Raw genomic sequence first — 23,923 nt, forward strand, 5'->3', positions numbered from 1 at the left:
CCAGCGGATCGGACTCTTTGTCTCTTCCCAAAAACCTGAAGAACGGGACAACAAAGGATTGAAAAGACAACTAAGTGATCTATGCGTCTCAGGATCATCACCCTGCAGATTTCAGCCGACAAGTCCGTGGCGTTCAGCGTTATGTTGGGGTGGATGAATGGTTTGATTAATAGGGGTTGAGGTGAATTCTTAAGAATAATGGGACAGTCTACAGAGCAAATCTGGGATGTTACTTCAATGATACCTAGCTCCCTTCTGGAGCATGCTATCTGTTCAGGACCCTTGAGGTGAAGACATGGAGAAGAACCATGGAGTTCTTTCATGAATTCAGCTACAGGATCTTGAAAGTTGAAACTCCCAAATCCTGACCCCTAAGGGACTCTTGCAAATCATCATGAGTTTATGTTAATTATTGACTTGCAAAGGCTAAGGTAGTCTTCACCTAAATGAGCAGGATCGGGGTTTGAACAGCCGCCTACAGTGAGATTGGATCTGCAAGCTCACAGGCCAAAAGTCGCCTCGCCTCTTCGGATGAAAGCACGGGTCAAATGGAATCAACACTAGCAGGGATATCCATGTCAGTTTGGCTGAAGGAAAGACTTCCAATTGGGTTATGCAGCACACCTTTGTTAGTGTTGAGGTGATTGGATTGTTAATGTCCGACCACGTCTATTTTGGTTATGCAGGTTTTGTATGGTATTAGGTCTTACACGAATCATGCTTGATGGAGGTTAGGTATCATCAACAAACCAACTGGGGCCTCGACAGAAGATCAAGCGGAGATAAGACTCGCCATCCTCTGTCTATCCGACCAAGCAATAATACCTTAGTAATGACAACTTCGTAATACTACTAGTCCCAAAGTCCAATGTCGCTTCTCGCCTTCTGTCATGATGACCATTTCCTGGGTATCGGACGGAAACTTTCAACCTAACCCCACTTCTGACGGTCCGCACCGAATCGAAAGACGGGCCCGCCTCAAGCCACCATGGACACTCTCTCTGGTTGGTTCTTTTATGATTTTATCACTCAAGGAGGACGACCCAATCAATAATGATAAGGACCTACCGATAGTTTTCTCATTCCAGAATCCAAGTAGACATGGAAATTGCCAAACATCACCTCATTGTGACATTGTGACCTTGTCAAATGAACAATAACCAAGGAGAGCCTCGTGCACAATTAACAAGGGACCAAGGGCTTGTGACCGTGCTAGGTCCACTGGCTGGATGGCTGTGGATGAAACTAGCTTCCCTTAGGAGTTTCGCAGTCGTAGATGACTTCTGGTCTTCGGATTGGTCTGGATTGGGGCATTGGTCCGGGAGATCTTCATTTTGGCCTCAGGCTTGCTTGTGTTACCGTTACCATCTTGATGACACCCAACGATCTTTATAGGAATTCCAATTATCGCTATCATTCTGTCAGTCACGGAACGTGTGCTAGCCATAGCCGGTGTATTGATCAATATTCTTCTTCTGCAGCATTCAATTGTCATGTCTCCAGTATCTTCATGAACTAGGAGACATTGAGATCTACTAGCTGTTCAGTACCTTAGTCTTGAAGGCAGCTTACCAAGGAATTACCAAGCACTTTCTTTACCTTAGGAGTTCGGCCGAATTCAAAGAAACTCAGCCCATGATTCGGCAAGCCTCGCGCACCATTCCCTTCATTCATTTCAACACGATCCGAGATTCTCGAGTTATACAATATGATTCGCTCTCTGGTCGTCATTCAAATCAAGGGGGACCTATTGTCGACAACCTACTAGGTACTTAACCAATTCTGATTTCAGTTTCGGCGTACTCCGTTGGACGGTGACACACGATAACGGTGGAGCAAATGGCAGTCTTCCAATGCTCACAGACTCAGGCACTCAGGCACTCAGCAGTCCGCACTTCAGCAGAGGCAACCCGCATATCTCAGGCACCCCTCGCATTAATCTTGAGAGCGATCGTCCTGGATGCATACCTCTGAAGCATGTCGCCAACCAATACCCAGACTGTCGGATCTATCCATGATGACTTTGAAGATGAGATTTTGCATTCCAGCATTCCACAATTTGACAATTTTTTACCCCCCTTTTCAAAGCAATTCGTGTCTTTGGCTGCTTTGATGGAGTGGACTAGGAGCAGAAAGTTAAGTTTATCTCGCGAGTCAATCGCTGTGGAATCTGTTCGGAATAATGGACATACCACTCGTCTTAGTTTGCCTGATTAGGGAGATTGTGCAGCACTATTCATCATCCAGAAGTCCATATTTCAAATGACAGATTAAAATTATGCTCCCAAATGCAGTAGTGCCGTTCATGCTGCATGAAGCTCATCCCTTTCTTGCTTATCGAGTATCAACTGCTGTACGGATATTGTTAGCAATCTGGCTAGCCCATGAGATATGTCATGAAGACAAGACGGATCTGACGGGCCCTCATTGTCTCCCGGTCAAGCCGATTACGATTCATACGATACCGAAATGTCATGAGCCAAGGAGACCATGCAGTCCGACCGTTAAAAGCTGCATGATGCTCAAAACTCAGAAGTCAGAACGGCTTCACCAAAAGCCTAAAAAGAGTTGGTCTCAGATGCGGGCGCTGTACACCTCGAGCCCCTAGATTCCAACTCCATACTCTAGCTACTACTCGGTGGTCAATGTCTCCGAGGTGATCATAGCCATCCCCATAGTAAGAAGCACTTCGCATGTCTCAAGGCATTTCGCCGTCAACTGACTTAGAAGAGTTGGATGGCACCTGCATGATTGTTGCTCTTCTCAGCTAGCAGAACAGTATCAGCTGTCGATTCCTCAGCGCCCGTTGTAGATCGATCGTACCAAGATGAGCAGTGAGGGCACAACCATGCGTAGGTCAATTCATCAATGACAATGACACATTGACCCCTACTTAGTGCACCGTTTGCATCCAGGGCATGGCTGTGTCTATCGACTGAATAGTGAGTACTCGCTTCTAGAGTTTGGATATGTAACACGAAGCCACGATTTCGAGTCGGGAAATGTGACCTATCCAGTGTGCATCGCAAGGGCCTCGTATCCGGAGAAGTAGCACGATTAGAGCTAGATTTATGTCGGCTTTCACCGTCTTTTGACTGGCAGGATGATTGATGAGGTTCCCCTTTTTGGAGAGGTGATTTCGTCGTTTCATATGTTGCGTACCGTAATCTCAATCCCATCTACGGATATCCTCACCCTACTCGCTAACTCGCCTTAGACACGCTCGCCTAGAGCCTACTAGACTGTTTTACTCTAGTCATTTTCGGGATATAGATATCTCGGGTCCGACGGCCGTTGAGATTCTGTTCACTTCGTATCTAACTAAGTGTCAAGACATATCCATTCCTTTAAGTTCCCGATCTCTTTCAACAGGGTTCACTGTCTACAACAATGACATTCGCCTGGCCATTTGAATGTGCCGGTCCATGCTTATTTTTAGATCAGGCTTTGCGTATGGCAAACGGGCCAACGGTCGAATCGACCCGAGACACTAGATGGATTGACCGTGCGCACTTGTACATCTATTCTCTCCCTGTGTGGGATATACTTCTCAAGCGTTCTGAGCTTCAATGGCAGCCGCTACCGCTATTTCCAAAGTATCCATATCCGGCGCATGAATTTTGCCATTGTCTCTCGTCTCGTAAAGAGTCCCACCCTCCGTCCAGATCCTGCGCAAGGTAGCCACAACCGCCAGCGGATTATTCGCCTCCCAAAGCTCCTGCTCCAGCTGCTTCAGCTCCGGCAGCGGAGTATACTCCTGCTCCCACTTGGCCTGAGTCTGCCGCTCAAACTCGCCTAGGATCTCGTTTGGCGTTGTGGTAAACGAGTTAACCTTGAGCGCTTGGTTGCGGGAGGCCCCGTGGTTGATGATCGCTGCTACGAGGAGTTTGCCGACACTGGGAATCATTAGCTTGGCTTTCGTCAGGAATAAGTGCAACAGTGACGCACTCGCTCATAGTCGTAAGGCTGATCCGACCATTGCCATCACCAAGTAGAACGGCTTTCTTGTTCGCGACATCGAACGTCCCTGCGCGGGGGCATTTGCTTGTATTCTCCAGGTAGAGGTCCGCGTACGGGCCCGTAACAAGGTAGGTGTGCTCGAGTCTCTTCACCTCCTCTCGGATAAATTTTCGCACCTGCAGCTTGAGCTGGTGCGGCTTCTCGTGCGCCGACTCCGGCCCGTACTCGATGTCGGTGCCATACTCGGACGGGAAGAATCGAATGATGTTCGGGCAGGACTCGGCGACTCGGATGAGATTGATCTGAGCGGCGATCATGTTCCGGCCTAGACAGCTTACGACTGTGTCAAATCCTGGGAATATGTTGTGAGTGTGAGACGCAAGTGTGCGGTTGGTGTAGGGGAGAGCAGTGTACCTTGGTAAGCTTCGCGAACGCGCGCTTCATCGTTCAGGTCTCCAACGATGATCTCGACTCCATGGTCTTTGAGCCATTGGATCTGTTCTTTCTTTGTGTTGATTGTGTTCTGGGAGGTGAAGATGGCGACGCGGTCGAAAGAAGTTGGAGCAGCAGTCGCAAGAGCTTTGATGATGTATCGGCCTATAACGCCAGTCGCCCCCAGAACTAGGATTTTGCGCAGTTGACCGGGCATTTTGAGTATATGACAAGTTTTTCTAGGTATATACAGGGAATTGAGAGCACAAGCAAAATAATTGGTGTTTGAGGAATACAATGGTTGGATTTCTAAGCAGTATCTCTAGTGCGGGGATAGTGGCTGTTTACTCCAGAGAAGGTCTTTGCCTGCGGGGGTGCGTCAGCTTGCCCCCACAGCGATATGATCCTGATCAGATGAATTCAGAAGTCATTATACGAATGTGTCTCAATCACCATAGCATATGTCCATCTGCGTCAAGTCGTTTCACTCCTGATATATATTGGCGCTGGTCGCTCGACGAGTGTTCCAACCAACAGCTGCTCCAAAGATGACGGACGTGAAGGAGTGCGAGCCCCCGAAGAAGATCGGGCAGGATGTCTATCTCTACGAGGGTTCTGCCTACAACAGCAATGGGGCCAATTCCGACCCTTCACTCATCATCCTATGTACTTGGCTTGGAGGAGCGAGTCCTCGACGCATCAACAAATACGTGGCGCGATATCGAGCCATTTTTCCAGAATCATCCATCCTTCTCATTACCACCACATTACCGGATATCACCATCCGTCCTTTTAGCATGCTGCGTGCGCGATTGAAACCAGCTCGTGAAGCCATCTGTCACATTTTCTCTCAGAAAGCCGAAGATACAACTGGATGCAAGAACGATGCTCTGCTACATGCCTTTTCCCACGGAGGATGCAACACAGCCATTCAGTTGGCGCTCTCCATGAAGGAAAATAGCGGTCCAGATGCGTTGCATCATCTCCCCCTAAGAGGCGTCATCTTCGATTGCTGTCCTGGGGAGACCGATTTCCGCCGATCATACAATGCTGCCGTTCTCTCTCTTCCTCGGGGTGGTAAATTGGTCCAGCTTGTCGGCAGGGCTGTGTTGTACACGACCGTGGGGACGATCACCAGCATCCAGAACATGGGGCTTATGAGCTCTGTCAATGACCTGCGGCATCAACTAAATGACGAGGCGGTGCTGGGACGCCAGGTCCGAAGGCTGTACATGTGCTCGCGAGCGGATACCACTGTCGACTGGCGCGATGTGCTGTCGCACATGGAGACGGCTCGAGAGCAGGGATACCAAGCTAATGGGGTGATTTTTCGGAACAGCCCGCATTGTGCGCTGATGCTAGAGGATGAGAAGAAATACTGGACGAGCATTGAACAGTTTTGGAGGGAGCAGGATCTATTGTACAAGGTTGATGGTCCTGCATCTGCTCTTGAAGGTGGCTCGACAAACATAGACGGCTCATTACCTCGTAGTAAACTGTGAGGATCAAGGAATAGCATCTAGCACCACAGCAGAGATAGATAGAAACTTGACGGAATACTGCACTCCTCAGGTGTTGTCATGCAGTGGTATACCTACAGAGGTGAATCCGTGGAATCTGATTGGTCGCCCGCTTGTCAGTGCGACATCCGTAATCGCTCATCACCCGCTCCCCTCCCAACGCGCGTTGTTGATCTTCTGCTCTCTTTCCTCAGTCACGCATATGGATCTGTTATCGATCCTACCCGGCTTTCAAACACGACCATATGCTCATATCATACCCCCCCTCGAGAGGAACAAAATAACCACCGCCGATCTCATCACCCTCGATAATCTCGAGATCGCGAAACGCGCTCACGTCCCCCCCGCGGACCTTCGCCGACTAACCACTCAAGTTGTCCAGGCGTTGCACAAGGACATTGGATTCAAAGAGGCTTGTGAGGAAGATGATGCTGTTGAGCCGAGCTCCAGCATTGACATCGAAAAGCCTCTCATCCTTGGTCCATCGACCAAGCTAGACTTATCGCGATGGAGTGCGATCAGCACTCTGGACCCCGTGTTGGATGAGCTGCTCAATGGTGGTCTGCCGACTGGCTATTTGACCGAGGTGACCGGAGAAAGGTGACTTACCGGATGGTATACGTGTTGTTTGCCATTTCTGACCGTGTGAGGATGTAGTGGGAGCGGCAAGACGCAATTTCTCCTCAGCCTCCTTCTAGCGGTGCAACTTCCAGAGCCTCGAGGTCTAGGGAAAGGCGCAATCTACATCTCGACAGAGGCCCCGTTGGCTACATTGCGGCTGTCGCAGCTGCTCGAGTATCATCCTTACCTCTCGACCCTCCCGAAAGACCGCGCCCCGACACTGGAGAACATTCTCTCCATCAATGCGATGGATCTGGAAACCCAAGATCATATCCTCAACTACCAGTTGCCCGTTGCGATTACCCGCTACGATGTCGGCCTCGTAGTCATCGACTCGATAACTTCCAATTACAGAGCAGAACATACATCTCACAACGTCCTGGGCCTGTCTACCCGGTCTGGGGAACTGGCAAGACTTGGCCAGCTGCTGCGCAACCTAGCCGTCGCAAAGAATATCGCGATTGTTGTCGCAAATCAAGTCTCGGACCGCTTCGATCCTCTCGAGAGTAATCCAGCATTGCTGCGCGCCGCCGCATACGGAAATACTGTTGTCTCGTCCTCGCCGGTTTCGACACAGCCACAACCACAGCCGACGACGCCAGGACACCGCGACTTAGCCGTCGCTTCACCACTTCCCGCTGCCCGATCTAGGCCTCCGGAGTCCGGCAATGCCGAGCTGTCTCCTCACATCACGATCGCTCCGCCTTCCCCATCCCCAGCCCTCCCCTCCTCGCCATTCGTCGCGGACGACGACCAGCAGCAGAACCAGCAAGATTTCGACGGCTCGTACGTGATCGGCAACCCCGTGCGCAACGAGCTGCTGAGCCTGGTGCACCAGCAACGATTCTTCACCGGGTGGGGCGATACGCCGCAGGCTGCCGCGACGCCTTCACCATACTACCTCTCCCGACAGCCCACGCACAAGACGCCCGCACTGGGCTTTGTCTGGTCATCCCAGATAGCGTGCAGGATTGCCCTAAAGAAGGAGGAGATCCCGACCACGCTTGATCCTGCTTTCGAGCCAAAGAGCACAGACCATCTGTCTCCAGCTTCACAACCACATGGTGGAACCAAACCGGCGTCAGACGGTAAGGAGCACCGAATCGATCACCACGTCCCGGAAATCCACTCAGATATCCCACCAACAGCACCAGATACAATTCCCCCACGCACGCTCCGAAGAACCATGAAACTGGTCTTTGCGCCTTGGACCGCCGGGACGGTAACAACTACCGTCGACAAGGACGGGGACCCCGCCGTTTTCCTCCAAGATGAGGTTGAATATACCATCTGGAAGGGAGGATTGAAGAGTGTGGAAGTGCAAGAGTAGACGATATTTCAAGAATCAGTTAACAACATCGCTGGTAATAGACTACAAATATTACCCTAGATCATCTTGGAATATGTTTGAACTCTGAACTACTGTAGATAATACTTCATGTGCAATGTATCATAGTTTACAATCATAAAGAACTTGACTCTATCGCTGTATCTTATCTCCACTAATGCAGGATTCGGCGGGCGGCGGAAGCTATTCTGCGTCCCCGCATTTGGATTCCTTGCTTTTTCAGCTTCACGGTTCCTAACCATGTCCATTGTCCTAAGAGATGAAGCTTGTGATCGCTTTCTGGATTGACTGAATTCGTTTATAGTCTAAAGGGACGAACCTCGAACACGGAAAAAAAGACATCAGTTCTTCGCTGAAAAGCAGAATATATGCTATGAAAAAGGGTTAAGATGGTCTAGAGCAGATGGCAACCAAACAGGACTCCCCGATTAAGAACGATTGAGGGCAGGAGCCAACATCGATGAATAAAGATCTTTTTGCCCCCTCCCAGATACGCCTTTCATTCAGACAACTCACATTCGCTCTATGATATGACGAGTGCCCCGTGTCGTGGTCAGATTCGATCCTGCGAGAGCACCACGGAGCGAGAGACTCAAGAAAAGAAAAGAGAGAGAAGAAAATGGAAGAAAGAAGAATGAGATTCTATGTATTGACGAACAGAGACTCTATTTGGCAGGAATCTTGGCAGGAGGGACACCGATGCCGTTGATGTTGCGGTAGAAAAGGACGTGCTGGCTCTCGCCCTTGGCGCCCTCGGTGGGCTCAACCCACTGGCAGGTGCGAGCGCTAGTCCAGAGGGCCTTGAAGAAACCAGTCCAGCCGGTGTGAGCCTCGGTGCGGTAATGCTCTCCCATGACCTTCTGGATGGCCTCGCTGGCCTCATCGGCGTGGTAGAAGGGGATGGTGCTGACATAGTGGTGAAGGACGTGGGTCTCAATGATGCCGTGGAAGATGTGGCGACCGACGAAGCCAAAGTCACGGTCAATGGTAGCAGCGGCTCCACGGGTGAAGTCCCAGGCCTCGGGCCGGTAGTGGGGTAGGGAGGGGTCGGTGTGCTGGAGGAAAGTGATGGCAACTACATTTGCAAGTCAGCAAAACCCGTTCCATGCTGCGAAAGGTGGGCAAGAGGAACTTACCGAGCCAGTGGTTTACCCAGAGGTAAGGAATGCCGTACCAGACCAGGAGGTTGAGCCAGCCATAAGTTGATCCGATGTAGTAGAGGAGGCTTCCCACAAGGAAGAGACCGAGATCGCTCAGGGCGATCAGCTTGGCATCCTTGGCCTCATACAGAGGGCTAGAGGGGTCGAAGTGGTTGACTCCACCGAAGTAGCCGTTCCGCTTGCCCTTACCACGCCCCTCGGGCTGGCGCTCGTGGTTGTTGTGGCCGGTGACGTTGGTCAAGAGGTACATGGGCCATCCGAACAACTGCTGGAGAATGAGGTTGGTCGCGGTCAGGATGGGAGTCTCCTCCATCAATTCGCTGAGCTCATGAGCGGCACGGCCGATGCGGGAGGCATATTCTTCCCTGGTCTTGGGCACGAAGACCATATCACGGGCGAGGTTACCGGTGGCCTTGTGGTGCTTGCCGTGGGAGATCTTCCAGGAGAAGTAAGGGACGAGCAGAAGGGAGTGGCAGATCCATCCAACAGTGTCGTTCAGGACCTTGGAGGGGGAGAAAGCTTGGTGACCGCACTCGTGTGCCAGAACCCAAACGCCAGTACCGACCAGACCCTGGATGACGGTGTAGATAGTCCACAGGACGACGCGCAGAGGCATGGAGGGCACGGTCTCGGGGGTCACATAGTTGTGGAAGACATAGAAGACAGTCGCGAGGATGGCCATGTCTTGGAAGACATAGTACAAACTCGTGACAGCCGAGCGTTGGTAGCAGTGAGCAGGGATGGCATCCCGAATCTGCTTGATGGTGTAATCGGGAATCTTGAACTCGTTACCATAGGTGTCGATCATCTTGCTGCTGGTGTTCTCTGCATCCGAAGCCATCGAGGAGAGCGATGTCGACGAAGGGGACTGGCGAGGACTGTCGAAAGGAGAGGGAGAGACGGAGCTGGGGACGGAGGACTCCGTGGTTGGGTTGCGATGCAGCGCAACGCGCTTGGGAAGAGCTGTCGAGGACATTTTGACAGGACTGTTTGTCGGTGCGAGAAATGAATGCTGTCAATTGTGTCAGTCCATGCGAGAAAGCCGCGTATGATCGGTGCCAAAATATCCAGTCAATGGGGTGTGAGAATAGAGGAAGACCTCAAGACAAGTCTCGAAAGACCGAGAGAACCTCCCTCGTCGGCTTGACAGGGAAGTTTTCTATGTGTGGGGACAAGTTCAAGCTTCCACTCACCCAGTGAATCTGCTCCAGTGAAGGGTTACACAAACTCGAAGCTTCCTGGCTTCTGTGATGGAAGGCTGACAAGGTCAGAGGATGTGAATGACCTGGTGTTGAATTCCTCTGCAATCCTTTGGCTAAAGCGAGAGAAGGTCAACAAAAAGATGAGGAGGGAGAATGGCGGTTAAGAGAGCAGTCCAGCGACAGAGGAGGAACAGAGGAGGGGGCAATAAAGAAGATCACAGGGGATGAAATGCTGAAAAAAAAAAAAAAAAAAACAAACGGACCGAGATTTCAGAAGGCAAAAACCAAGGACAAGGGACGAGAACAGCCCATCCCCGTCTCCCCGATGATTTGACGATCTGATGAATTTTGGGATACTTACTGAGATTGTAGGTAGGCATTCCATGGAGGCCCATCCATGGTTTGGCTGGTATCGGAGGGTAATTCTCAATTGGGGCACCGACTTCCACGGTAATTTTGACCATATCCTTGAAGCATGATTGGCCAAGAACCACTTTGAGCACGGGTAACCCCTGTCTTGGGTGTGCGCAGATTTTTATTTTTCATTGCAAATTTTCTTTTCTTTAGTGCTCTGGAAATTCGCCGCAGACGGCGTCTCTGGGATTTGAGATGTAGCCACCAAAGCCAGAGGCATTCATCAGCATTCGGCCAATCAGTCTTCCAAGTCTAGTCCTGTGCAGATCGCCGGATGGCCCATAATTTCTTTTGCTTCTTTGAGAGTTGATTTCAAACAGAACATCCAACCACTTTAACCCCGCCCTTTGGTTCTCCCGAGGCAGCGTTTGCCATGAGTAATACAGTCTACAGAGTATGATTTGGTGAGTAGTATGTAGCTGCATAGAGTTCAGCTCTCTCTTGAACTGCAGTTTGCATATGAATATGCAAGTTCTGCAGCCTCAGGTGGGATTGGAATGCGCCACTTGTCTCAATCTCAATTTTCAGATGATACCTAGAATCATCGACAGATGACAGGATGATGGACCTTCTCACTAGTCAACCTTGAGGCATTATCTATCGGCGTTCGAGAAGCATTCCGAGTCAGGCCACCTCGAGCTTGAGTCTTATGATTTGACTTGGTAGATTCAGTCTATCTCTATCTTTCTACTCCTTATTTCCTGTAGGTGATGTTCAGCCACGGCTAAATGCAAGTGGATTCAAAAGATTACCATGTGGCAGACATGGGGGGCAAAGTGAAAAATACTGGCGTTCCGTACCAGGTACATGTGCTGGGGAGGCGTCTCACCGCCTTTTGCGACCCAATCATATTAGAGATTGATGATCCACTGCCGGCCATAGGTAGGAATTGGCTTCTCAACAGTCTTGGCATACAGGGATCCCTATCACTGCCTTACAGACTTACAGTAGTCTACTGTCCTTCGCCAACTCAGGAAGAAAGAGAGATCTGCTCCGAGGTATCATATGCAATTCTCCTAGGTACAGCACAGGGTAGTTATTTTGACTGTCTTCAGCTTTGCCTGTGTTTGCGTTGACACTTGACATTATTACAAGCCTACAAGCGACATAGACCGTGGGGCCGGAGATGATTCGGGGCATGTCCATATCAGTTCCCCATTTACCTTCTAGACTTCTAGAACATCTCCAGTTTGATACCGACTCCAGACACCAAAAAATCAACAACATCACTCACATCTCCATAGCATGTGAATCTCACCATCACCCTCATCTGACTGGGAATGAACCCCCTTGCCTAGAATTCCTGTCGAAAAACCCAATGTAGTATCCTCCATAGTGAGCTTGCTCGATGCAAGTGCTGGCTTACCTAAGGTAATGAACAAAAGCCAGATCATCCTCAGTCTCACCAATAACAACCAGCCTGGCCCATTCAAGGTTTGATTGCGATCCCACTAAGGCGCGGCTAGCTTCTAGGGTCCTGCTAGTGCTCTACAGTTGCCAACACTTTGAATAAGCAGTCTATCTTGGAGGAGTCGGGTTTATATTCTGCTTTCAACTTTTGTAGGATTTCTGATTCATGATTGTGACCATGCATGTGATTCGGACCTTACTCCGTCTGGACGGAGTACTATGGAAGTGAACCACACTCAGATCCTGTTGATTACTTGAAAGTTCAACAGTTCAGCAAGAGATGACATGACACAGCCCTCAGTTGTCATTAATCGACAGTCTCAATGCGGACATTGAATATCACTATGACTATGCAATAGAGAGATTTCTCTGAAAAAGATAGAACAAATTACATGATCATCAGAGATCTCGGGGGTGATTTCTGATTCCAGTCTCGTCCGGAGGAAGTACGGAGTAGAAGTAAACTGTTGGGGCAGAGCCAATTTGTTGAGGATGGGAAGGTCCGGTGGGTCTGGCTGACTTGTCAAAGTCAAAAACTAATTTCTTGTGAAGAGGTTAAAAAAAAATAAAAATAAAAAAAATACTAAAAGCAAAAACAACGCGGGTGCTTAGTCACCAGATCACTGTAGGGCTTGTGTGTATTTTTCGTCCTTTGCAAATTTGCCCCGACTATGGAGTATGGATATTCAACAGGGTGAACAGCCATTTGTCTACCTACACTGTCACTGTGATATTGATTCCTCCATGCTCAGATTGCTAGGTTACACAGCTACAACATCATCATCATTATGCATGTACCTCATTTCGACGCTCTGAATTTATCAACCACGCGCCGCCATTCCCCCCTCCCCCCGCCGGGCTGAGACTGACCGTCGTCTGCCGCAGATCAGGGAGCACCAACACCGTCTCCCCATGATTACGGTAGTCGATCTCGCACGGGATCTGTCGTCGCTGTAGGAATGGCGCACCACCCGCCGCTGGGTTTCCTGGTTGGCTCGTCGTCGTCGCCGGAGAGGGTGGCGCCGCGGGGACGTAACTTTTGATCTCCAGCCCCGGAAGGAGGAGATGGCCCGCTTTTTGGGGGAGCAGCATGACGGCAAACGTTTGTGTTTCGTTCTCGGATGCGACAAAGTTTCCCCGTCTGCGTCCTCCAATGAGCCACAATTCCGGGTTCGCGTGAATCTCGTAGGAAAACTCCAGGGTACCTCCCGCGTTCTCGCGGGTCTCAGGCGAGCTCCATCGCCGTGTATGACGTAGAACAAGTTCGGCCGCAATCATTTGACCGACCGCCGCGTGTCTCGGCTGATCTGCGAGGTTCTTGAGTCGCAACTCTGCGGTGTGCAGTACTTGGATCTCGGGAATGTCGACAGGGATCACGATCCGGCGACTGAGAATCGTTGGCTGCTTGGGTAGGGAAATGATGGGATTGTTCTGGCTGAATGTTAGTCGAACATACTTCGATTCGTCTGGGATAAAAGTGCACTCACCTGGTGCCATGTCATGAGCCAGGCTCGCAAATCGTCTGCTGGCTCCTTGAGTGCACTGAGCAGCCCTTCCCATCCAACATTCTCATATGACAGCGTCCCCAGCTCGCGGATGAGCCCGATCACTTCCATGTCTGCAGTTGACAGCTGTGTGCGAAATGCCTGCACGATATGAGATGTGAGCAATGTGGTATACTGGCGGAAATCGCTTTCGGCAATGCTGCTCTTGAATCTCGTTTCGACCGCGTCCAGGCACTCGTCATCCACACAAGTGAACTCGACACTGAGGCGGAGGGACCGTCTTGAACCTGGTGAAGCGACACTATCCTTTCGCTGCTGAATTCGGTACAACAAGGACGCTGGCTGTTTTGGGAATACGTCCATCGCGACCGAGTCCTTCACGTTCGACTGAACCTCGTAGACGTCGGAGCTGGGGATGCTGCATTTTAGAATTCGAAGGGGGATCATCATCGCTGGGCTGACCGTAAATCGAGAAAAGAGAACTTCGTCCTTAAAGACGTCTTGCACATTGACGCTGATCGGCAGAGCGGAAACAATGTTATGAACAGAAGAGTAAGAAAAGCGGCCGCTCTCCGTCTCGTAGGAAACCTCTGCCCTTGCGGACAGCATCGGATGAACCTCTTCGACCGTATAAGGGATCCGAAGCCGCAGTATGGACTGTGATTCCAATTGCGTAATCTCAATGTTTCCAGACTCGCTATTCGTGGAGATGGTTGTTCTTCCTTCCACCACCTCTGCCTCTGCTACCCTCAGTCGAAGACCAGCAGTGGCAGGTCGTACGCGGATCGTGCCACTCTTGATGTTATTCCACCCGCTGTAGAGCTCCAGCTCGAGCGTCCGCGTTTCCTCCAAATTGACTAGATGCGGTGACGTGATCTTGGCCTGCAATCCCTCAGGTCGTGGGAAGCAGTAGATATAGGGCCGACTATCGACCTCTTCGGCGTCGAGCACCTCCCTAAAGCCTACAGGAAGAGCTGGATGCTTTCCGCCGGCTAGTGTGAACAGGATGTTGCCAGCTCGCACTTCCAGGCGGTCCACAAAGTATTTTCCTTGCAAGGTAGCCTTCCATGAGTTTAGCGAGTGTAAGAAGGTTCGAGGGGTCAAAAAGAAAAACTTACCGTAGAGTCAACGAGAATCTTTGTGGGCGACGACTTGATAATCGCCTTGGTCGCAGCCTCTATCCAGTGCTCATTGCTATGAGGCCCGCTCGCACTGACAAGCCGCACCTTCATCGAATCAATCTCGATTTGTTTTCCTAGTAGAAACCGCAGGCTGAGTTGCATCCGAAACCCATCCTTCTCACCGTAATGAATGATGATCGGTTTCACGTCCAAGTCTGCAAAGAAGTCGGTGAAAGGCGCCGAGACCTCCTTTTGAAGCATGCCAGAGGCGTCGAAGAGTTTCTCCACGTAGTGGGAAACCGAGCTCTGTTCGGTAAAGATGGAAGAAGCGTCGAGCGTCTTCTCCCGCGCAGTCAAGCCCGAGTGCGTGTGCACGGCAAATTTGGCAAGAAGCCGCAGCATCATTCGTACGTACTCCTCGCTTCGTTTCAGCTCTTCGAGACATCTCGCATACATTTCGAGCATGATTCCTTCCAGTAAAATCCAATGCTTGTTGCCATAGAAAGGGATGATTTGGTGGAAATATGAGGCAGCCGCGTTGTAATCGTTCTGTCGATAACGTAGGAGAGCCATGTCGGCGAGAGCCGTCTGGGCTGAATATGTGCGGTTCGCCATGACATAGTGCCGATACACCAAGTCCGTAAGCTCCTCGTAATGAGAGCGGAAAGCCTCTCTCGATCGCAGAGCAGTCCTCAGCTCAGGAAGTTCGATTCCAAAAAGAGGATTTGAAACCGGAGACTTTCCTTTCGGCTTCTCTTCCGTCTCGCCATCCAAGGAAACTTCGGTCATCTCATCCTCGCCTTGACCTTGGTCGTCGAAGAGCAGTCCAAGATCCTTCCACTTCTCCTTCCAACCACGTCTGCCAGTGATTTCTTCCAAAAGGCGCCGTGCCAGCGAAAGAAGTTCCCCTCTTCCACTCGCTAATTGCTCGGAACCGGTCTTTGGGATAAAGGTAGGTGTAGGCTTCTGTGATTCGTGGTCTGCGCGCGAGGCCTTGGCAAGAGTGTCTGAGGACGGAATGCCGTGGCTGTTAGAACGGCCAGGGCGAGTTGTGGCTGGTGATATCAATGAGCTAGAGCGTCTAGGAACCTCAGGCTTAGGTTCAGGGGTGCTGGTGGCCGCCACAGTTTTGCTCATAGCACGAAGGGAAGATTCGGGCAATGTAAGATTCGATGTGTATGTCTGAGTCAAGACCTGGCTTGCTGCAGCATAGGCCCAGGATGATACCAGGTTGTTTATGAGCTCCGTCTTGGACGGATGATCCACGTCGATCAGGCCAGATTCGAGGTCAAATCTCAGCGTACGTGCGGCGAGGGTAATAAATTCGGCGGCTCTATCACAAAGCTCAGATAGAAGCATCAAATCCTCGGTTTTCTTATCCTTCTTCGCTTTCTGGCTTGCTTCGGTCTCTGTCGCAACCAAGGACGGCGCTCTGGCGGCTCTCAGGAGCAAGGTCAGCTGCCGAGAAAACACATATGTGCGGAAGTCGAATATCGAGATATCGCTGGCAAGAATCATCTCCCGGTAAGGCTTTCGATTTGAATCGAACGGAAAGTCCTTGGGGTCAATTGCTCCAACCGCAACCGACTTCTCGTCGTCGCCTACATCCAAGGGCGCCGAGCCCGCCTCCTTCAAAGCGGCCTTGGCCTTCTCCTGCCAGTCCTTGCTGAAAGTCAAGAAAGCACTTCCATGCTGATCACCCGTGCCCTGGAGCTGCTCATGGATCGCCGTATCCAAACCCACCGAGAGCTCATCGTACCCGACCAGCGCATCCTCGAACAACCCCACATTCTCGAAGCCCCTCGCCAGCCCCTCCTTGAGTATAAAGAACGTGCAGAAATTCCAACCGGGCAGACTCCGCTGCAAATCCTTCTCCTTGATATCCTCCTCGTACTGCGCCACCCGGAGATCAAAAGACGCCAGAATGGCATTCTTCATCTTCTCCACAAAGTCCTCCACCTGATCCGCCAACTCAGCCGGCCGCTGCGTGCTCCCCGGCCGGGGCAAACGCAACTGCGCCACCCGGTCAACAGCCGACTTGGACGACGCATTAAAATCCGCCTTGATCTTCTCGAGGACGGTCGTGGTGCTCCGGCCCCATTTCGACGCCGGCGCGGCCTTCTCCGCGCCGTCGCCGTCTTGCACCACGTGCACGATCAACCACTCGAACGCATCGTGCTTCTCCTGATTGCTTGCTGCCGAGGCGCTGGCCTGCGGCGTCGACGCGTGGGCCTTGATCCAGTCCCGCAGGGCCTTGCGAGCGGTCGCTTTGTAGGTGTCGTTGTCGTCGCAGCGGAGGAGGTAGATCTTCAGATACGGTGTTTGGCGCAGACCTGGGATCTGATGGCGTCGGTGAGGCACCGCTGCACTTGTGGAGGTATCGCTCGAGGGCTTGCGCTCGTCTGTCTCATGCTGGGCTGGAACGAAGCCGATGCGGAGTGACTCGATGGATCGGACGGGGCGGGTGGGTGATTTCCAGTGGAGGTTCTTGAGCGGGAGCTTATCTTCGATGACGGGGCGAACGAGCGGAAATAGGCCCGAGGGGTCGGTATACTCGACTGTAGGATATCAAAATGTAACATGGTCAGTCAAAGTGCGTGGGATCGTTGTTTCTCCTCAACTCCGGCGGAGGGTTCCTCGTCCCGACATACCAGTGACACTGCTCGAGCCTGCCTGTGATGAAGTCTCCATATTTCCCGAGCGCTATTCGGGACGTGACACAGGGGTCCTTACTGGCATTCCGCTCTAGAGGACCAATTTCAACAATGAGCGGCAAGAGAGATGCCTTAGCGCAGGTGTATACTCTTTCAAGAGACAACAATCCAGGTGTCTGTTCCTTTGGCCGAAAGGCGGTCGAGCCTCTCCGCAGTACATCTCTTGGCATTGTTTATACGGAGAACATCCTCTATAGCCCTCGCATTCCAGATGACCCAACTGCGCTTGACACTTGACAGAGAAGAGAGACCACTAAGTAGCGTTCTATCGGCGTCGGCTGTAACTATATGTACCTAGATAATGCGTTGAAGACACTGAGCACATGTAGATCGGTTTTCGTCCTATACCATAAGACTTGAAGTTCACAACGCAAAAGTACATTTGTACATCTATATTGGGCTCAAATTAACATCCCAGGGAAATACAGAGAGTAAGAATAAGGCAAAGGAGAAGTTGTCATGTCCCGTCATTATGCAAAAGTATCGGCAAAAGAAGAAAAAAAGGCAAGACATGCCCATATTGTCGCCCGCTCACAAATAACGCCCTGGCTCAAAGGGATTCGAGGAAGATTATAGGAAACAAAGGAGAGAAAACGCAAAGGTCTAAGAGCCAACGTCCAGCGCGCCCCGCATATAGCGCGTCTTCACAAATCCATAGATGTCTGACGCACCTTGCCAGATGCCTGGGACGTAACTTCGCATCCATGCGCAGATAACTAGAACCAGAAGAGGAAGCTAAGACAAGTTAGTAACGGCGTAAATAAATGTAGCAAGGGGATTATCGAGGATACCCACCCAAATGAAGTAGAGATTCCGATCGCTACCCAGACCCTTCATCCTGCGAGCTTGCTGCTCTCTGAGATGCTTCTGTTGTTCGCGAGAAATCAATTTGGAGCCAATCCGGATGTCTTTGATGTCATCGTTCTCCTGGTTGCCAGATTCCGCCACAGAAGTGCTGGCCTGTGATTCGAAATGCTGATCCAGGGCCGCCTCGGCTGCGGCCCTTAGCAAGGTTGCCTTCTTCACTTGCGATGCCTCTTCCTCGTCCGGGCGATCTTGGCCTGGGTACAGCTCCTCATAAGAAGGCGGCTCAGTCGCACTGGGAGCGGAATTGCCCGTCAAGAGGTCCCACCAGCCGTCCTTCGAAGACCAGGATGTTGTTGGTCGATGAGGAACAAGATTTGTAATGCGGCGCATCATCGGATGAGCCTGGTAACCGGGCAAAGCAGGCATTGGCGGCAGAGCAGGAAGATTCGGGAAGGCATTCGCGACGCTCTGCTGGAATTGATTTATTTGAGCCTGAAGCTGGTTCCGCCAAGCCACCAGAGCTGCTGGAGGGGAGAACGGCCGTGGCTCTTGGGCCGCCGTTGCCTGCTCAGGTGAGGGAAGCGGACCAGGCACGTCTTGGTGAACGCTCGACCGTCGAGATATAGTAAAGTCCACTTGGTCCTCTGAGTCATCCTCATCATCATCGGAGTCGTAGACCGCAGGTTCGAGCGATCCTGATACAGAGGACGACTCCCAGAGCGAATGAAGGGATGTGGAACTGCTGTGCCTGCGTCGCAACGAGGTTACCGACCCAACGCTGCGGGAGCGGTTGTGCCGAGCAGGAATCAGTGCAGCCTGGTGGGCGGGAAGCGTGGTCGCCAGATCGGCGGGAGTGAATCCCCTGATGCTGCGAGCGTTGACGTTCGCACCAGCCAAACGCAGCCTGTTGACGATATGCGCATGGCCATGTAACGCGGCCAGGTGCATGGGCGTGTTTCCGGTATTGTCCTGCACATCCGGGTTCGCCCCTCGGGCGAGCAGTCCGGCAACGAAACGAGTCAAGCCTAAGGACGAGGCAAAATGGAGCAGAGTTTGCCCGGTTGCACAGCGCGAGTTATACTTCGGCGGCCGTGGGTTGTCATCAAGGTCGATGAATTCGAGATAGGTCAACATCTTCGAGTCCAAATCGCTCAGTTTACCCTGAGACTCTAGGCCAGGGACCTGCCGCTGATGGCCGCCAGAACCGGCGGAGAAGTCTTTCTGAAGGTTGAAAACAGCCTTGGGGTCGCTACCCATGATCTGTTGAGCAGTCTGGAACGCATCTGCCTGATTGCCAAGCTTCTGTCCCAGAATGCCAAGGGCAAGGCGATACATCTGGAGCTCTCTGTCATCAACATACCGGAAGAATTGCTGCTGCTTGGGCATCAGAGGTTGAGTCGGCTGCATTTGGCCAAATGTTGGATGCTCATGCTTGAACACCACAGCCACCATGCCAGGCTGGAGGGCAGGCGGAGTCAGGCAATTTAGGCACTTATCGCCCCAGAATGTCGTTGTTGTGGCTAGGGTATCACCAAAGACGACCTCCATACCAGGGTAGAAACCACTTCCCAACAGCGTCACTTCCGTGCCTCCGGTGATGGAACCTTCTGCCGGGACGACCTTGTGAATAACAGAGGGCAACCGGTTACCAGCATTTGAGAGAGGCGGCCAAGCGGGCGTGGAGGTGCTTGAGCCTAATGAGAGGTTGAGGGACTGATCTTGGAAACCGTGACGGGCTGAGTTGCCAGGCGTTCCAGGGCGACTAGGCTGAGCCGAGTTTGGCGCCGACATCAACTGCTGCTGAATGAATGTATCCAAGCTGGTTTGGGTCGCGCTGGGATTGAAGAAAGGATTGGTGTCTCCGCTATTGGGCGTTGGTGGGCCGTTGGCGAATTGACCCGACATAGCGGACGACGTCACAAACGGCCTCTCCGCCGGGGACGCAAAACCACGCGCCGCAGCGAAAGGGGCGTCGTTTCCTAAGACTCCTGAATTGGATCCACCCGCAGATGACTGCCCGTTCTCAAGCTTCGTCATGGTCAATTCGGACGGAAGACGACCGGAATTGCTGTGTTTCCGTCGCTTGGACATGGGTCCTGAGAAGTCGTTCGGCGAAGTCTGCCGTGAAAGACTGCGAGATGTTTGCGAGCTTGCGGTGGCGGCGTTCTGGCCGTTCTGAGCGGCGACAGCGAAGGAGCCTGTTGGCATTTGATACTGCGAGTTGAACCGTTGCTGAAGACCCTGCAGATCCGTTGTTGAGGATGATTGGAAGGCCTGCTGGGACGGTGTTGACGACTTCGCAGTTTCGACGGGAGGACCTGACGCAAAGACCCCCACTCCAGGCAGCTGTGTCCCGTCAGGGAGAGATGGGGAAGGGCCCGGGGCAGGAGGGGCCGGGGGAGCGTGCGTCTTGTGATCATCCGTGATCATGATGGAGTTTGTGATTGCCTGGGCAATGACATTATCCATATGGTCTTTGACAGTGAAAATGACCTGGAAACCGAGCTTTTCGTTCTGGTGCCTGCAATAGCATGCAATTCGCATTGGAAGCTCGACTTGCATTGCTCCAGCGGGAATGATTGGCGCAGGTGCATCAATATAGCCTGGCATGGCGTTCTTGGAGGGCTCGGTCCAATCTTTGGTCTCGTTGGTGTTGAAGACGATGACTCGCTTCTCCTCGTCCTTTTGAAACAACTCGTCCTCCTCGGGCTTTCTCTGCTTCTTTCTGAAGGCACGCTTCCGTTCACGCTGTATGCATCCAGCGCAGATTTTCACCTCTCCGCCGTCCAAGGGCTTGTCATCTTCTGGCAACTCTTCCGTGGCGTTCGGGCTAGAGCTTGAGGTGCGGTACCGCGTCTCGCCCCTTGCTCTTGCAAATGCCTTCTTCAGTTTCGTCTGATCCTGCATCGCGCTAGTGCAAACAAGACTCGTATGCAGTTGCAAGGTATCAGCCGAACGATCAGCAGATGGAGGAGCAAGGAATTTCGGCTTCGAGATGGTGTGGGTCGGCAGTCGTAATTTCTTGACGCCCGAGGGCATTGGATAGAGAGTCAGCCTGATGGGAATTTGAGTTTCTACGCGGGATTTTAGCGAGGTGGGATGAACGGTGAGGACATGAAGCTGAGTCGTTTCCGCTTTCATATTGTTTTGAGGGGGAGACTGTGCAAAGTTGATGCCGAAAGGAAACCCATTCGCCGCAAAATTGAAGTTTCCGTTCAGTGGAGATCCGGCGTTCATGTTGATGCCGCCAAAACTTTCCTCCAAAAGCGACGACGGTGATTGTCCCGGCCATTGGCCTGATGACGACCTACTTTGACCGGGCATTTTGCCCACTGTGAAGGGAGAGGCCGAATGGCGAAATTGCTGCGAGATAATCAGTAAAGGGACGAGAAAGAATGAGGGTCTGAGTGCATACCGGAGAAGCTGATTGCCTCGAGGTGGAACGAGACGTGCTCCGTATTTGCGACTTCAGTCGCTTCTGGATCTTTGGCTGAGAGGCCGAGTCAGTCTTCAGGGGACTGGGGCTACTGGCTGCGCTTTCAAAATCGAAAGCAGCGTCCATCGCCTTGTTACTGGATTCGAGGTCGGTTTCGACGGTGAAAACACCCTCCATGGCCGGCAAGGAAGGGTCAAAGCCAAACATCGATGTTTCCTCCTTCATTGAAGCGAGCTCCGAGTTGATCCAATCTTCAGTTGCGTAGCCAAATGGCATTATGTTGGCGTGATCGCTACGAATAACGGAAGCGGACGAGGCCACGGAGGTGTTTCGAACGTGATTCCGCGGAGAATCGGACGAAGAACTGGGACTTGAGTTATCCAGAGATTCGGCAGGCGAGTCTGAAGCAACGATTTTGGGTTGCCTCAGCGCATCCTGTTCTTGGAAGTGTCGCTTTATGGAGAGTTCTGAGGGCGACAAACACACAGACTCCGAGTCGGTGACTGTGCGGGAGGAGTGGGAACGGGCAAAGAGATCGTCGAAATCCTGACCGGCGACCTCGTTCATCTGCAGTCTCGCAGATTCGAGAAAGCTTAAATCGGTATCTTGATAGGGATTTTCCATCTCATCATCGACGACAATGGGATCCAGGGAGGGAAATACGGGCGATGAGGCAGCCTCCACAGGTCCCATCATTGAGTTTCAGGATTACGGAGCGGAAAGCCAAGGGGCCACTGTTGAAGACGCCCAAATCCTCGCAGCGTGCTCCCGATATCAAGATGTAAGACTCGAAGACCGATGTTCAAGGGATGGCACGAGGGCTGTAAGATCCGACCGCAAAAGTCGTCTCACGCGGCGCAATCGAACTTCCTAACGGTGTTGTCTCCGATCCATCGAAACGAATCGCAGGATGATGATCAAGAAGGAGCGATAAATTCGTTATTGTACAAATAACCACTAGGTTGCCCTTCTCAGATCGAAAAGACGTTGATCGTGACCGCCGAAGAGTTAAGGATTGAGGCGCGGCAATAGCAGCCGATCGGTTTTTGTTGAGGGTGTGGAAAGGGGAGGGAAAAACCGGAGCGGCGACCGTCTCGGGGGGACGACAGGAGTTTGGAGAGAGGAGATGGTTGATAAAGAATTCTCACGGTTGACTAGAGAAAGACAGCCTACTGAGACTCCGACTGAGAAACAACGCTGAAGGAAACCCCCAAGTAGATTAGGTAGATGATGATAAGGAGCTGGTTGACAGCCAGCAGAGGAAAGGGGGTTGGTTGAGCCTGTAGCCTAGTCGTCGGGTCTATCTGGCTCCTTTCCGTATTATTATTGAGGACGCAATAGGCAAAAATCTGCCAGCCATAAAACTCAGGCAACCATGAGTGACTCCGATTCCGCGGTGAGATACCCCATGGCTACGCTAATCCTATTTTGGATGGTCGGCCTTGGCTCGGACTTTGTTTTTCTCACTATGACTTTTGAGCACGATCTATCTATGGCTTCAGACTTTGGGGTTTCATAGGGATGATCTCATTCTAAAGCCTTCGTTACTCTTCTTCCTCGTATCTTGTGCCTTCTCCTCATGTGGTTCCTTGTTGGACGCATGCCTCGACAGCCGGGGGTCGATGAGCGGCTTGACACCGGATGCATATCACGCATCCCTCCTAGTTGAGGTAGTCGCCTCTAGCAACCGTGCGTTCTGGCTGAGGCGTAGATACAGAGCATAGATAGACTAAGGTACAACAATCGCATCAGTATTGTCGCAGCTCGCAATGCTCTATCTAGTCTCTGGGACCAACCAGAAAACCCCATGGGAATCGCTTTAAGGAAATACCATGCCACAAACGTGTCTAGATACCCGCGGTGCTAGAGATCTTATCAAGTTATCGTTGTTCCTTGCCGAGTGATGTAGGACCCGTAAGGTATTGTACGACCCTCCAGTCTCATCGGCATGCTTTGCCTGCCTGATACCATGGCCATCCAGACCAATATCGAGTATCAACATCAACGCAACTGTGTTGCACTTACTAGGTAGTAACAGGCATGTGAGTTGCCATCGTCCAGTGTGTTCTCATTGCTACTGCTGAGATAAGGCGGCTCTGTGTGGATTTCCTCGCCACTGAAAGCCTCTCGAATCGATAAGCACACAGCGGCAGGGGTGTTTGGCCTGCTTATGTTCGGTCACTTGTATTCATCGGCACTATGGGAGCCATGTGCCTTTGGCGTCAACGACTCGATGAAACATGACTTCTATATAGCGAATGGGATATAGGAAG

The 23,923-nt window shown here is 51.8% G+C and overlaps 5 protein-coding genes across 5 annotated transcripts; 1 reads left to right on the top strand and 4 right to left on the bottom strand.

Annotated features, from left to right (window-relative positions):
* Positions 1–3,550: 3,550 nt before the first annotated feature.
* CDV56_108872 (aromatic alcohol reductase) lies at positions 3,551–4,609 on the bottom strand (the record flags this gene model as incomplete). The annotated part of the gene is made up of 3 exons (XM_026762491.1): positions 3,551–3,896; positions 3,949–4,312; positions 4,375–4,609. The coding sequence occupies 3 exons, from the start codon at positions 4,607–4,609 to the stop codon at positions 3,551–3,553; spliced, it is 945 nt and encodes a 314-aa protein (XP_026617451.1).
* Positions 4,610–4,940: 331 nt separating this feature from the next.
* On the top strand, positions 4,941–7,863 carry CDV56_108896 (putative DNA repair protein (Rad57); the record flags this gene model as incomplete). Its single annotated transcript, XM_026762515.1, has 3 exons — positions 4,941–5,890; positions 6,033–6,512; positions 6,570–7,863. 3 exons carry the CDS (start codon positions 4,941–4,943, stop codon positions 7,861–7,863), a joined length of 2,724 nt encoding a protein of 907 aa, XP_026617452.1.
* A 683-nt stretch (positions 7,864–8,546) lies between these two features.
* On the bottom strand, positions 8,547–10,017 carry FAH12 (oleate delta-12 desaturase odeA; the record flags this gene model as incomplete). The annotated part of the gene is made up of 2 exons (XM_026762564.1): positions 8,547–8,956; positions 9,018–10,017. The coding sequence occupies 2 exons, from the start codon at positions 10,015–10,017 to the stop codon at positions 8,547–8,549; spliced, it is 1,410 nt and encodes a 469-aa protein (XP_026617453.1).
* Positions 10,018–12,853: 2,836 nt separating this feature from the next.
* Positions 12,854–17,384, bottom strand: CDV56_109005 (putative TMEM1 family protein; the record flags this gene model as incomplete). The annotated part of the gene is made up of 4 exons (XM_026762624.1): positions 12,854–13,498; positions 13,555–14,634; positions 14,691–17,251; positions 17,345–17,384. The coding sequence occupies 4 exons, from the start codon at positions 17,382–17,384 to the stop codon at positions 12,854–12,856; spliced, it is 4,326 nt and encodes a 1,441-aa protein (XP_026617454.1).
* A 626-nt stretch (positions 17,385–18,010) lies between these two features.
* CDV56_109077 (putative membrane-tethered transcription factor (SPT23)) lies at positions 18,011–22,346 on the bottom strand (the record flags this gene model as incomplete). Its single annotated transcript, XM_026762696.1, has 3 exons — positions 18,011–18,142; positions 18,203–21,577; positions 21,630–22,346. The coding sequence occupies 3 exons, from the start codon at positions 22,344–22,346 to the stop codon at positions 18,011–18,013; spliced, it is 4,224 nt and encodes a 1,407-aa protein (XP_026617455.1).
* Positions 22,347–23,923: the final 1,577 nt, after the last annotated feature.

This window comes from Aspergillus thermomutatus (genome assembly GCF_002237265.1).
Source record: "Aspergillus thermomutatus strain HMR AF 39 chromosome Unknown NODE_23, whole genome shotgun sequence".
NCBI classification, from domain to species: domain Eukaryota; kingdom Fungi; phylum Ascomycota; class Eurotiomycetes; order Eurotiales; family Aspergillaceae; genus Aspergillus; species Aspergillus thermomutatus.